This window comes from Mandrillus leucophaeus, unplaced genomic scaffold, assembly GCF_000951045.1.
Source record: "Mandrillus leucophaeus isolate KB7577 unplaced genomic scaffold, Mleu.le_1.0 Scaffold109, whole genome shotgun sequence".
NCBI classification, from domain to species: Eukaryota; Metazoa; Chordata; class Mammalia; order Primates; family Cercopithecidae; genus Mandrillus; species Mandrillus leucophaeus.
In genome coordinates this window covers 1,273,930-1,288,726 of record NW_012099098.1, presented here as the reverse complement: position 1 = coordinate 1,288,726, position 14,797 = coordinate 1,273,930, and the positions used below count along the sequence as shown (strand labels likewise).

The window sequence follows — 14,797 nt, the reverse complement described above, 5'->3', positions numbered from 1 at the left end:
CCATCACTTAAGTCTCTCGCCTGCCCCTCCCTCAGCCACGCTCACTCCCACCCTGCCTGCTCTCCCAGGCCTTGGCCTGGTTCCTAGAGAAGTGAGCGGCAAAGTGATGCAATCAGAGTTCCCGGCTGATGAAACCAAGCCCAGGCCGGGGAGAAAGAGAGTCTAATAAGGAAACAATTTAAATCGACAACATCTGCCTTGTGCTTCCCCGAAGAGAAGAGAATACAGCCGCCTGGGAGGAGCCTGCCCCGGGGACCAGCCAAGGCATCTGTCCAGGGGTTGAAGAGCCAGCGTGGCAGCACAGCAGCGTCTGGCTCCTGCCAGGGGTTCAGGGGGAGCAGCTCACAGTCCTAGCATGGCCAGCACCTCCTCCTGCAAGCAGGCAGCAAGAAGTTTCTGGAAGCCAAGCCACTCTGGCCGACACTGGAACACTCAGAGCAGCCACTCGGCAGCCCCAAAACACTCTTGTTCCACTGCCAAAGACACCCCTATTAGTGGTGGCCTGGGATTGGCAGGTGGGCCAGGAGGGAGGCTGGCATCACAAGTGACCCAAAGAAGCACAGAGTGGACAGCCCACTGGGGCTTCAGAAACTCCAAGACGGAAAAGGGGCAGGGCATGGGCGCAGAGTGGAGGGAAGCCAGGTCATTCAGGCTTGCTGGGAAAGCGTCAAGGTTAGGTGAAAGGACTCTAGAGTCAGACACATCTAGGTCTGAATCCTGCTGCTCACCAGTCAAGCAGCAACCTTGAGACTGATCTTCAAAAAACCCCACACAAGTTGGGCACGGTGGTGTGTACCTGTAATCTCAGCTACTAAAGAGGCTGGGACTGGAGGACTGCTTGAGCCTGGGAGTTCAAGACCAGCCTGGGCAACATAGCAAATCCCATCTCAAAAAAAAAAAAAACAACCCATGCAGGCAGGTGTGGACATCCCTATTTTACAAGCACAGGCAAGTGGCTGCCCTACTCTGTCCTCTGTACCCAGAGTCAGGTTGTGCGGATGGCTTGAGCTACTGCCCAGGCAAACGTCCTGTGGATGCCATTCTCCAGTGATACGAATGATCACCCTCTTGCTCTCACAGCCCAAGAGGTGAGCAGGCCACTGAAGGGACCCAAAGTAAACTACTGGCTTTAACCAAGAATCCCACGCAACTGGGCAAAGATGCCCCTGGCACCCAGTATGGCTCAGCCTGGCTCCTGTTTCCCAGGCACCCTCCTGCGTGCCAAGTGATTCTCAAGCATCATCTTCCTGCTTCTACTTCACAGACCAGGAAACAGACAGTCGGGGAGTCCAGGCACTCGCTGTAGGTCACATGGGAGGTGAGGGGTGGTCTGTACTCCCAGGCCCCCCTTCAGGAACCCACCCCCACTTCCTGATCTTGCAGAATCCCTGGAAAATCTGCCAAGGCAGTGCAGCCATTCTCCGGAGATTGTGGCATGGGCATCTGTCACGCTAGCGACTGTGGACCCTGTGCTGTGTGGGCTGACCCTTCACCTCAAGTCTCAATCCCAGGGAAGAGGCTTTGAGACCAGGTTTATGCCAAGGGAGGGATGGTCACTGGGTCAAAGTGTGGGGCTAGTGGGGTGTGGCTCTGAGCCAAATCCATCAAGACCTGCTGGTGTTGGGGACCAAGTTAGGAGGTCCCAAGTTAGGAGGGAGAAGTGGGAAAACGTCCTGCAGCAGGCAGGCCCTGCAGAAGTTCCAAAGATGAGCCCTCCATCTCCTGAACACTTGCTGCATGTCAGGCACCCAGCCAAGCACGCTCCCCGACCTCAAGAATCCACACCCAGCCCTAGGAGATGGGTGCCGTCAGCCCATTATCCCATCGCAGCCAAGGAAATTGAGGCCCAGAACAGGGAAGTCATCTGCCCAAGGTCTACTGGCCGGGAGAGGGCTGTGACCTAAAGCCACGGCTGTCTGACCCCAGAGCTGCAAGCTGGGCTCCCATGCCAGGGTTGGGCCCAAGACTCCAGCAGTTCAAAGCAAGAAGACACAGCGGGTGTCAGGCTGGGCTGTGGTAGCAGCTTCCCCCAGGATCCATGCCCACAGCAAACACAGAGCTTCGGGGCTGGCTCTGCTCAGGGGACTTCGCTTCCTGCACCCACCAGTCTCCCAGCAGGCTTGCCCACAAGGCATCGGGAAGCAGAGACTGGGGCTCAAGGCCAGGCTCTGGCACCCACTGGACACTTGACCTTTCTAGGCCTCAGTGGTGGTTCTGTCCCTGTCTCATGGAGTTGCTACAGGACCTGGCACAGTGGACACCCATGCTGAATGGGGGCAGGGACTAGACCCCCAGAAGTAACTACTGAGAGGCACCCTGAGTTCCCCTCTGAGGCAGACGGTCCAGCAGGAAGCTGGGCACGCAAAAGCCCTGACCCAGTCCCCCACCCTGTTCTCCACTCCAGGACCATGGATCGGGATATTTCCCCAGGTCTTTTTTTTTTTTGAGGTAAGAGGTCTCACTATGTTTCCTGGGCTCAAATGATCCTCCTGCCTCAGCCTCCTGAGTACCTGGGATTACAGGCGTGAGCCACCAAGCCTGGCTTCCTTAGATCTTAAACCTGGCTGGGACACCCTGGTTGGGACATCCAGGGAGGGGGACCAGCAGGTGGCCTAGGCATGCCTGAGCCACTCCTGGCTGACTCATGCCTGGGTGGTGGTTGATTCACCCAAGGAGGAAGGGGAGAGAGGGGAGGAACAGATTCCCATCCCCAGGGCCTGGCTCCTCAAATGACTAGACTCAAGTCATGGGGCTGCCTCTGTCCTCTCTACCCTTACCCTCCATCCCAGCCCATCCCAAGGGCACCCCCTACATATTGCAGGTTTCCTCTTCTAGGCTTGGGTCTTAGGTTGCTGTCTCCTAGAGTGTGGAGGTCCTGGAGGAAGGGCCTCTGTTTTGCTCACTGCTGCTTTCCCTGTCCCAAGGATGGTGCCGGGCACATGGTAGGTCAGTAAGTAATGACTAAATGTGCGCCCTTCACACTCCTGTTCCTGTAAGGGCTCCTCTAAGCCTTCTCATGCCACCTTCATGGAAGGGTAGGACCATATTCTCTGCAGAGTACAAGGGGCCAGGGGTCACTGCCATTGCTGGCTCTGCCACCCAGCTGTTCCTAGTGATCCATACAATATGCCCTAAGGCTCCCTGGACTTCTGAGGTGACCAGGAGATAATCATGAACCACTCCGCCAAAGTCACTTTTCCTCCCAGCCCTGCACAGACTCAGCCGTCTTCATCAGTTCTCTAAGATTCCAACCACCATGGGCTAAGCATCAGGCAGGAGTGTGAGGCCCTGACTCACTGGTCTCCACCTCCTCCCCGGACATCTGATTCCCTGAAGACTCAGACCAATCCTGGACCGATCTTTGCCTTTCATTCACGGACTCCACATGCATGTACTGAGGACTTACTACACGTCAGGCCTGTGCTAGACACTGGGGACACATCCCAAGAGCGTGGCCTTGGTCTTGCCTGTATCCAAGATGGGTGTGGCCAACATAAAAAACCCTTAGGAGCTGCTACACCCCAAGGTCAGGCCTTCTCCTGGGATTTAGGGAGAGCACAGTCAAACGCCCCTTCGCAAAGACAGGGTTCAGGGCAGAGCAGGCGGAGTGGCAATTCTCCCTCACCCCACTGTGCTCGGCACTCCTCTGAGAGATGAATGTGCCTAACAGTCTCCCCTGGCTCTGGGCCCAGGCAGGGACGGTTGTCTTGGCCAAGGCAATGGCCTGGTTCTAATCACAAATGTTTGCTGGATAGGTGAACCACAGGAAGAGAGAAGAAAAACAATTACAGGGACAGAGGGAGGAATATGGACCTTTTGTTTCTGCTCTCACCGCTAGGGTCCTTATAATAACTGCCCTGGATGAATACCAACGCTGCCAGCCTTTACTGAGCCTGTACTCCATGCCAGGGGCTATGATGGGCACATAACAGGCACTAACCCATTTCACCCAAGCATCAAGGAGGACCTTATTAACCCATTTCACAGATGAGGAAAGCAAAGCTCAGAGAGATCTAGTTCTCTGGCAGCCTCAGGAGCCCGTCCTCCCCATGAATAGCCAAGCCCCACAGCCCAGCAGGCCCTGCTGGAGTTTGAAAGAGGCAGAAGGAAAATCTCCAGCCGGAGAAGACTGTTTGCAGCTGCCAGGATGAGTTACTGCCTCATAAACAAGAGTGACGCTTATCAGGTCAGAACGGTTCAGGCTGCCTCACCAGAAAGACCAAGAAAAACACCCGAGGATCTCCTTCAGGCTTCCGGGCACCCAAAAAGGTGCCTCGTTTTTGTCTAGAGGACTCAGGCATCCACCCAGACCCACCCAAAAGTGTGGGGCATCTCGAGGCTTGTCTTTGGCACAGAGACATGCAGAACTCACAGATTCTCAGAGAGAACATACCCATGAAACCAACCCCCAAGCAGCAGAATATTACAGGCCCCAGAAGGTCCTTCCAGACATGACTCCCCTCAGCAAAGACAGCACCGCCCTGACTTGCATCAGAAAGGTTTTTGAACTCTGTATTAATGGTATCATACACATTTTTTTTTTTTCTTTTGAGACAGAGTCTCGCTCTGTCGCCTAGGCTGGAGTGCAGTGGCGTGATCTCTGCACACTGCAGCCTTTGCCTCCCGAGTTCAAGTGATTCTCCTGCCTCCTCAGCCTCCTAAGTAGCTGGGATTACAGGCATGTGCCATCATGCCCGGCTAATTTTTTTGTATTTTTAGTAGAGATGGGGTTTCACCATGTTGGTCAGGCTGGTTTTGAACTCCTGACCTCAAATGATCCTCCCACCTCGGCCTCCCAAAGTGCTGGGATTACAGGAGTGAGCCACCTCACCTGGCCGCATCATACGCTCTTTTGTCCCCGGCTTTCTTTGCTCAACGTTGTTTGTCAGACTGGTTCCTGCTGTGAGTGGCGGCAGCTTGTTCATCCTCGGCACTGCACAGTATGCCTCAGGTTTTGTTTTGAGTAATTCCATGATGACAGAGGTGGAAACCCGCCCTTCTCAGCTGACAGTCACCTGCCCTTCTGCAACCTGCAGCCCCAAGCAATCAACCCCATGGCTGCCCTTGGTGGTTCTAAACTACAAATGTGACTCGAATTCACACCCTTCTGTGGCTCCCACCCCTCCAGGTACAGTCCAAACCCCTCCCCTTGACTCCTCCTGACTTCAAGCTCCCTCCCAGGCCCGCTGACCCCTCTTTCCCACTCAGCATGCTCGCCCTTGCCATGCCTCTGTCGCAGGCTGCTCTTTTACCTGCCACCCGCTAATCCTACTCATGCCCCAGAACCGAGCCCAGCATCACCTCCCCAGGGCCCGTAGCCATACCACTGATTGGATTTGTGCACCTCCCCTCACTGAAGGGCCCTGCAGGGGTGGGGGCCACATCTCCAGGGCCCAGCCTGAGCCCCGCACCCAGAAGGTGCCCAAAAAGTTGTCTGGGGGGAGCCTAGGGGGACCAGGGAGCCACAGGTATGCTGCCCCACACCTGCAGAGTCTGCTCAGAGAGGAAGTGGTAAGAGGTAAGAGTGTTTAGCACCCAGACTTCTGCCCTCCCTGAGCACCAAGCGGCCACCCCCTCTCTGGGCAGGGTTAGTCTGTTTTTAGCTGCCAGGTGCCTGGCCCTGTGCTGAGTAGGGAGCCCTCCTGGCCAGCCCTGTTTGATGGAGGAGGAAGCTGAGGCTGAGAGGACAAGGCCTTTAGTCACAGTCACAGAGAAATCAAGCAACTGCCAAGGTCCAATTGCCATGCTTGGAGTCAGGCCCCAGCCCCCTCCTCCTTCCCATTCTGCTTGCTATGAGCATCCCTACCCCATGCAGAGGAGCCCACCCCACCCAAACCACTGATGACCCCAGTTGCCTCTCAATTGCAGCCTCTGAGCCCATGGAGGCACCCAGCTGTCCGGTATGCAAGTGAGAGCTGTTCCTGACACAGACTGACACCTCGGGCCTGAAGAGGGAATGGGGGGTGTGGGGGTGGGTCCAGCAGCTGGTAGCAGCCACAGTGAGGTCCCGCACCAGCACTCACACTGTTTCAGAGCCACGGCAGAAAAGCCCCGGCACCAGAACAGTGCCAACCCACAGCAGGAAGCCCCAAGACCAAGAAGCATGATGCAAGGACTACTCCTACCCATGAAGGGCCCACAGTCTGGGGAATGAGCTAGAGATGTAGACAGAGACTGCAGTGCCCTGAGATGAGGGCCCACAGAGAGTGTACAAGGCCAAAAGAGGCCAGGGAAGGCTTCCTGGAGGAGGTGACTCTTCGGCTGAGAAGAAATTCAGTGAGCAGAGAAGTGGGGGAAGGGAACTTGAGGAAGAAGTAACTGCAGGAACAAAGGCACAGAAACCAGAAGGGCAAGGAGTAGTGGAAGCCAACAAGGCCAGCCTGAGGCTGGGAGTGGCGGGGCCTCCCATGTGCCGAGGGGCCGCTGTCTCTCTCACCCACATGCCTGCCCACCAGCAACCTGACAGCCAGTGCCCTCCGCCTCCATGGAGGCTGTCTTCTGCCTGCCAAAGCAGGTCCCAGAGCCGGCTGTGCAGATGGCCTCTTCCCTCACCTAAAGCCCCTCAGCCCAGCCTGGGCCCGCCCAGCAGGAACGCTCCAACTCGCACTGGCTCACAGCAAAGCATCCCCCCATGGGGCAAGTTCAAGCCAAAAAAGGGACAAGAAAACACGCAGACCCCACTGGGAACCCTGAGCTCAGACACCCGGTGTGCTCCTCGCCCACCCCCACCCCTGCCCCGAGTGAAAAGTGCCCTCTCCCAGCAGCACCTCATCAGTCCTGGCCCACACAGGAGTGCCAGCGGCCATGCAGGGGCACTGACCCTGCCATAACTCTGCCTGGAGACAGGAGGACAGACTGTAGCACAGGCAGCGTGTGCACCGTATGCCAGGAGCCACGCTGGGCATCTGACAGACATTATCTCACCGCGTCCTCCGAAAGCACTAGGAGGCAGGCACTGGCAGCCCTGCTTCACAGGGGCGGTCACTGAGGCTTGCAGGCCAAGTCCCTTGCCCAAGGTCACACAGGCAGCAAGTGGCAGAAGCAGGATGGGAACATCTCCTCCAGGCCCGGAGGCAGGGAGGCAGAACAAGCAGGCAGAAAGGCCTCTGTCAGAGCTCTTCCTCTCAGCCACCGAAACCAGCCGGCTGGCGGGACAGAGGACCGGGCAGGGCGGGGGTGCAGACAGCTTCAGGCCTGCATGTGAGAGCGCTTCCAAGCCCTGGGTGCCAAAAGAGGCTCAGGGCAGAGACCCAGGGTTTGCCACCACAGCCCTACGCAGATACAGAAGCCAGCCATAGGTTGGGCAGCTTCGGGCCTTACTGAGCCATGGACAGCAGTCTGACCTCATAGTGGGTGGCTGACCGGTCCCAGGGCATATCTGGAGTCCCCACAATCCAAAGCACTTGTCAGGGAGGTGATAATACAGAGCAACAACCCTCCCCACCCTACATTAATTCTGGGTCCCTTTCTAAGCAAATCTGGTCTCTCCCCCCTGCTTAAACCTTCCTGGGGCTCCCTGGTAAGATGAGGATACATCTAAACTGGTTGTGCTGAAAATATTACTGCCTGTCCCCAGCAGCAAGCAAGTGACTGAAGGGTCACCGCATAGCAGTCACCAGATGCCACACAGAGTCCGTCGGCTCCTGATCCCTTAGCAGACATGCCAGCAGCCATCCCAAGGTGCAAGTAGGGCCTCCCAAATGCAAGTCAGGACTCCCAGGTACTGAACAAGCAGGGTTCAAAGGGACTCAGGGCCCCCTGCCACCCCTGGACATGCAGGGCCCTCAAGCACATGATGTGGTTGCTGCTAAGAGCCTCTAGCCAGAGCAGTTCCCAAGATGGAGCTTGAAGCGAGGAACAGGCCTCAGGAAATAGCCTGGCTCCACGAAGCCAGATCATCTCGGGTCAGGGCTGCTGGCAGGTAGGCAACAGGGGCTGCCAGGGTGGCACCTGCCAACAGTGTAGCCAGCTGGCAGCAAAGGCTAGGTCCAAGGAGCAGACACCAAGGCCAGGCACAGTCAGGGCAGCTTCAGGCTTCCCCACAGCCACCAGCAGTATAGTCTGACCTCGCGGGAACCAGCAGATGGCCTGGTGCCACAGCTTTGCTGCCCAGGCTGGCCTCTGAGGCCACCCAGCCCTGCCCACTTCTGTCAGCAGGGCTTCTCTCCACAGGCCACTCTGCCTCCTTGTGCCCCCAGTCTGCACCTGGAAGGCCTTCTACGGCACCCAGGGGACCAGGCTGGCCTAAGGCAGCACACATCAGGGATCCAAGGCATGCTGCGGGGTCAGGGGAACTCGAGCGGGCAGCCCACGTCAAGAGGCAGCTAGAAAGCCCCTTGAGCCAAACGCCGCCACAGAGCACTGTTGCCAGATCTTCCAACTTAAAACAAATGGGAAGTCTAGATTTTCATGCAATCACAAATGACTGGCGCACTGCAGGGGTTGACAAACCCTGGCTACATTTGGCCACTGTGCCCCTATCCATCTCCCGGCACTTACTAAGTACTAGGCATGATGCCAGCCCTGCGGTTGAGAAAGCCCACTTGCCCACTCTGCCTGCCAGCCCTCTTTCCAATCTGCCTACTCCTCTGCCTGCTACCGCCAGGCTAGCAGTACCTGCCAGCCAATTCCCATTGCCCCTCCCTGGGTGCAGGTCAGGCCTCTGCACCTTCTCCACCTGGCAACCAGGCCACGTGGCTCACTGCCCCTGGGTAGGTACTCCTGAGGCCAGGAACACACCAGCTTGGCCACCCGTTACCCTAACGTACTCCATCCCCTCCTCCACCCTCCCCATACCCCAGCTCCTCGCCTGACCCTGGGAACAAGTGCCTGTCGGCCAGGGGCCTCTATACCAAAGGCTTATCCCGATCTCTTTCCTGTCCAATTCCCCTCTGCCTTCAAGGCTCCCAGGAACGGTCACTTCTTCCAGGAAGCTCTCCCTATCTCAGTGATGTGCCACATGAGGACAAGGACCATGCCCAGCCTGAGCTAAGTGCTCGATCCACATCTGTCAAATAAATGGACAGATACCTGGACAGAAATGCCCCCCCAGCTGGCCTGCCGGGGTCCAGTGGGATGCAAAAGGACATGTCCTAGATCTGCCTGGCTCTGAAGCTTTCATGATGGCCACCAAGCTCACTGCTCCCACCTAGCTGGGAGCTCCATGGAAACAGGGCTGTCTAATCATGATCACCTCCAAAAGCCCAAGACAAAGCGTGTGTTCAGGGAAAGTGGAACAGGCACATGTGCCCACCAGCCTCCTTTCCCTCCCCAGTGTGCTCAGCCTCCAGAGCTCCTGCTCTGTGAAGGAAAGTGGGTGCCCTGCCAATCTAAGAATCCCATCGAACCTCCACGGCCACTGCTCCACTCAGCCCCTAGGGAGGGAATTCTGTGTCCACCTCCATCCTGCCCTCCTGGAGCTCTGCACTGTGCCTGCAAGCAGGACTCCGCCGGTGGTGGATTTAAGCAGCATTCCACAGCCTTTTCCCAGAAGGGCGGGCGAGGGACCAGGGGGGTGGAGGCTCTGGCCACACGTGTGTGGAGTGTGAGGAAAGACCCGGCCAGGCTGGCCTCCCCAGGGACCAGGCCTGGCATGGGGCCCCCAGCTGCAGCACCGACCTGGCCAAGGCCTTCTTCACACTCAAAGAACCCCACCCGTGCCTCTGGGGCCACTATCCCAGCCGTGCCATGGAAGGCAGGCAGCATCTTTGTGGTGGGCAGCCACGCGTCCACCAAAGACTGCCCAAATCGAAAGCCCACTGAGGATTCAAGCCTACCAAAGAAGAAAGGCCAGAGAAGGGGCCTCTAAGTCACAGGCTGTCTGCTTCTTGGACAGTCTGGCACCCAAGTACAAAGTGCAAGGGGACCCCAGAAGGACTCCCTCCCCGTCCTGGCCCAGCCTGCCTCCTTCATACAGAGAGTTACTAAGACACAGGGGACAGAGGTCAGAGCCAGGCCCAAGTCAACTACGCCATCAGCTCCTCCTGTAAGTGGCCCTAGCAAGTCACTTCTCTGCTGCAGGCCTCAGTTTCCCCATCTGTTGGCTGAGAAAACGCTCTCTGCCCATCTCCTCCAGAAAAGACTTGCTATGAGGTAAGTCAGTGCCTCCCTTGTACTCCTCTTCCCTGGCACCACCAGCCACATGCATGGGGCAGGCTACAGGACTGGTGCCAGCTGCGAGCAGAGATCTCTTGGGTGTTTGGGATTCTTCCTGCCCAAGGGCTGCCTTGGACAGGCTGGCAGCTCCCCGACTCACCAGACTTGGCTAGGACCTCTGCCTCTCTCCCGGGACCCCTGGGAAAGCCTCCCAGATGCCATGTGGATACATATGCCTGGGAGGCCTCCAGGCAGGGACCTTGGCAAATGTTCACCATGCCCCAGTGCCAGCCCGGGCCTGGCCCCAAATCCACAGCAGTGACTTCAGCCCCACCCCCTGAAACGTCCTGGAGACCCTTTTCCTTGGACTTCACCAAACCTACCATGGTGCCTCCTAACTACACAGCTCTAGACTTTCCTGAACTACCCAATCCATGGAATGGAGCCTTTCTCAAAGGTCTGGGACTGTCACACGGGTCTGCAGCTGCTTCCAGCCCACTGCCATCAAGGCAAGACAGGGCCTTAGAGCTGGACCTGCCCAAATTCAAACCCCATCTCTGCAATTTCAAGCTGAGTAGCACAGACCCAGTCATTTCATTTTCCTGACCCCAGCTTCCTCACCTGTAAGTGGGATAATGCCATCAGTCCATGGGGTAGGTGACTGCAGGGACCCAAATAATCATCTATTTGAGGGGCTAGGCAAGCCTGTAGCATACAGAATGCATACAATCAAGGGCGGTTTACAGAATGATAAAAGTGTTAATTTCTGAACTGCCATTTACCACCTGGGTGACCTCTGGCATGTGGCTTCACCTCTCTGGCTTTGGTGCCTCTCCGGATGGCTGAGAGGATTCATGGAAATACCATCTGCAAAACACTCAGCACCCTGCCTGGCACAGAGTGCAGGAGCTCAGAGCACAGCAGCCTGAGGATCACTGCTCTCAAGGAGGCCTCGGGAAGATGAGGCTGAGCAACAGCCCGATGCACCACCTGCTCTACCTGCTCAAATTGGGTCAGGCGAGCAGTGTACCCAGCTGTTGCCAAGGCACCTAGCACACAGGGAAACACTCCAGCCAGGAGGGCGGGTGCTGCAGGAGTGGGGCCTTGGGCCTGCTTCACTGACACTACTCATGCTGCCACCACCAGGTCTCTGGGCCATCTCAGGGGTTCCTGGGGGTAGGGGAAATATGCTATTGATCTGGGCTCAGGATCTAACCAGGTCCAGTTCCCCCAGACCCTACCCCAACCTGGAAACAATGGGGCCTTCACTGGCTAGAGGGGCAGACTGTGAAGCAGGGTTCCCAGGCTGCAGACCAGGGTGGGTGGGGTAGGAACCCAGGAACCCCCACCTACTGGGCAAAAACACAGCAAAAGCCAAAGCAGCTCTAAACTGGCCTCAGGTTCCAATGTCACCGTCTGCTGCCTCCAGTCACACCTGCCCAGCAGCAAACAGGTGCCTGGTGGCCACTAACTGCCCAGCTTTGCAGGAGCTCAGTGTCAGTTCCTCCCTCCTCAGCCCCATTCAGGTTGCATGTAGGACAGGGCTGGTAAATGCTTTGGGCTCAGCTGGATTCAGGGAATTCGAGGCCCCTTCCCAGGAGGGAAGAAGGGAAAACAGAGGTGAAATCCAGACCCTGCGGACTAAGACCTGGAACTTCCCACACTTTCCCTAATGGGGAAGCAGGTTTAGGGCAATGGAAAGGCCAACAGGTAGGGGGACAGTGGCTCCAGGGCCTGGAGGTTAGGCAAGGCCTCAGCCTGGGGCTCAAAATTTATATTCCTCAATGGGATCCAAGACCCTGTCCCCACTCCCAGCTCACACACAGGCCCCCTGCTGACTGGATCTGGTTCCCCCCTCAACCGCCCACCCAGCCAAAGACCTGGAAAGGTCTGGGCCCAGGCCTGGGCCCCTCTACCCACAGAAGTCACAACTGCTGCAGCAGTGTGCCTGGGCCAGACATAACACACAGATTAACTATACCCTAGAGGTGGGTATGACATCCCCATTTTACCGAAGAGGAAACTGAAGTTCAGAGGCACAAAAGGGTTGAATGCAGGCTTCACTGAATCAACTCAGGCAAATCATGTCCTCTCAGAGCCTGTTTCCACCTCTCTAAAATGGCGATAATAATCCTGTGCAGCCCCCACATCCACTCCTGTTCCATGACACAGTCCAGGGCTTAAGTGAGAGGTGCTAGTAAAACAGGGAGCCCAGCACCAATGGTTGCTGGTTCTTGCAATCAGAGAGGTTAGGTAACTTGCCCAATGTCACTCAGCCAGTGAATAGTCAACTCCAGGCCCTAGCTGTGAGCACAGCCTTCTCTCTGAAACCTCAGACTGCTGTGTGGGTGGCCTCAGGATCACAGGCTTCCCAGGCAACCAAGGAGGCCAGCCACCCCCACCACAAAGGGCAGCCCTTGTCCAAATTCCTCAGATAAGCAGCTCCCAACAGAACAGGGAGCCAATGCTCAGAAAAGGCACCCCACCCTGTCCACACCGGAGATTCCTAAATCTGAGCTAGGCTGTGCAGTTCCCCTTCCTTCCCCTCCTCCCAGCAGAGTGTTTGACCTCTGGATTCATCCAACAGGTCCCCAGACCAGCGAAGTTCAGTTAACAACAGACTCCTTCGAGGTCCCTGGCAAGCCACTGACTTCCGCTTTCTGGGCCTCAGTTTCTCTGCCTATAACACGCACACATGGGCTCTCAGAACAGGGAGGCAGCTCTGGCTAATAGGGCCCACAAGGAGGCCCGGGGAGCAAAGGGCAGACCAGGTAGGGAAGCAGCCTGTCCCAGGCACTCGGCCAGGCCCTGCCTCCATTCTATTTTATTTTTTAAAAAGAGAGACAGAGACTGGGTGCAGTAGCTAACACTTGTAATTCCAGCACTCTGGAAGGCCGGGGGCGGAGGGGGGGGATCATTTGAGGTCAGGAGTTCGAGACCAGCCTGGCCAACATGGTGAAACCTCATTTCTACCAAAAATACAAAAAAAATTATCGTGGTGGCGTGCGCTTGTAATCTCAGCTACTGAGGAGGCTAAGGCAGGAGGATCGCCTGAACCCAGGAAGTGGAGGTTGCAGTGAGCCAAGATCGCCCCACTGCATTCCAACCTGGGCAACAGAGTGAGACTCCATCTAAAAAATAAATTTAAAAAAAATTAGCTGGGCGTGGTGGTAGGCACCTGTAATCCCAACTACTCAGAAGGCTGAGATATGAGAATTGCTTGAACCCGAGAGGTGGAGGTTGCAGTGAGCCACCATTGTGCCACTGCACTCCAGCCTGGGCAACAGTGTTAAATTGTGTCCCCCCAAAAAAGAAAAAAAAAATAGAGATGGGAATCTCCGTATGTTGTCCAGGCTGGTCTTGAACTCCTGGCCTCAAGCAAGTCTTCCACATCGGACTCCCAAAGTGCTGGGATTACAGGAGTAAGCCACAGTGTCCGGCCTGCCCCAAGTTCTAGCTGCTGCAGCTTCTCCACCTGTATTAGGCCCACTTTCCAGAAGAGGAGGCCCAGAAAGTAACAGAGTCAAGAGTCACAGTCCCATCGGTAGGACTCCAAGGCTCTTCTGAGACAGGCCACGACGATGTGACCCCAGGTGGGCCCAATCGGCAAGGGACACCCCAGGTGGGCCCAATCGGCAAGGGAACTCAGTTGCACTCAGCAACAGGCTGGGCAGCTGGACCTGCCAGGATGGGGGCGAACAACACAAAACCAAACTCAACGGAGCCTCTTTCAGAGAGGGCAGCAGCCTCCTCGATAAGGGCATTTGCAATGCAAAGCAGCCCAGCTCCAGCCAGAGGAGGACAGTCACTAGGAGGGGGCTGGGTAGGCCAAAACCCAGCCATCTCCCTCCAGCCAGACTAGGCAGTGCCTGCGATCGGGCCTTCCCAGGCGCCTGGGGGTGCCGGGGAACCCGTGGCTGGCCTGGACTCTGAATCATATGACAGCCCCAGTGGCCAGTTCGGGTGCAAGGTGGTCTGGAACACCCCTTCCCTGCACACTCGCTCAGGCTACAAATCCCTGATAGGCTCTACATGCAAGTCTGCAGAATGGGCCTACTGCAGGCGGCACGCAGGACCCCAAGAAAAGGCTGAAAGACTAGACCCCCAGGTATTCCGCTGGCGGCGGCTGCCTGGCACCCTGCCAACTGCCCCAGGCCCAGTCCTGCCTTGTGCAACCTGCCCCAGGCACATAGAATCCCCCGGATCCTCCCCACCCCGGCCCCAAGGGGCCCTTCCACACTTGCCAAGTGTCTAGATTTCGCTGATCACCCCTCCTGCTGCAGGCGCGACCGCCCCAGCTCCTACCTTGACGACAAGCTGACAAAATCCCCTCCATCCAGGAGCCGGACCTTGCAGAAGAGGACCCCGTTCACGAAGGGAACCGCAGTCAGCTCCTCCAGGGTGAAAGTGGTTTGGAATTTGAATTTCTTCTTCTTCATCAAGAAAGCCATGAGCGAGTTCCCTGAGTCTGAAGCCGTGAAGGCGAAAAAAGGTGGGGAGGGACGGGATTCCTTTCCCTACACCACACCCCCTCCTCAAAACACCAGAGCCGGATCCCGCCCTGATGGTGGCGGAGACGGCGGAGATCGGAGTCCGGGGCCCCAGGTCTGAGCGACCGACCAGTCCAGTTCGCGCGCCGGCGGGCTTCACCCTCGGGGAGACGGGGCTCGGAGGGGTTCGGAGCGGCCGGGGACCTCACCGG

At 57.0% G+C, this 14,797-nt stretch overlaps 1 protein-coding gene across 1 annotated transcript in view; it reads right to left on the bottom strand.

Annotated features, from left to right (window-relative positions):
* FAM102A (family with sequence similarity 102, member A) overlaps positions 1-14,797 on the bottom strand; it is a 39,845-nt gene extending 25,048 nt beyond the window's left edge. The window contains exon 1 of the mRNA XM_011988108.1: positions 14,401-14,797. Within this exon, the coding sequence (XP_011843498.1) occupies positions 14,401-14,546 (146 nt within the window). The 5' untranslated portion in view covers positions 14,547-14,797. The remainder of the gene's footprint in view (positions 1-14,400) is intronic.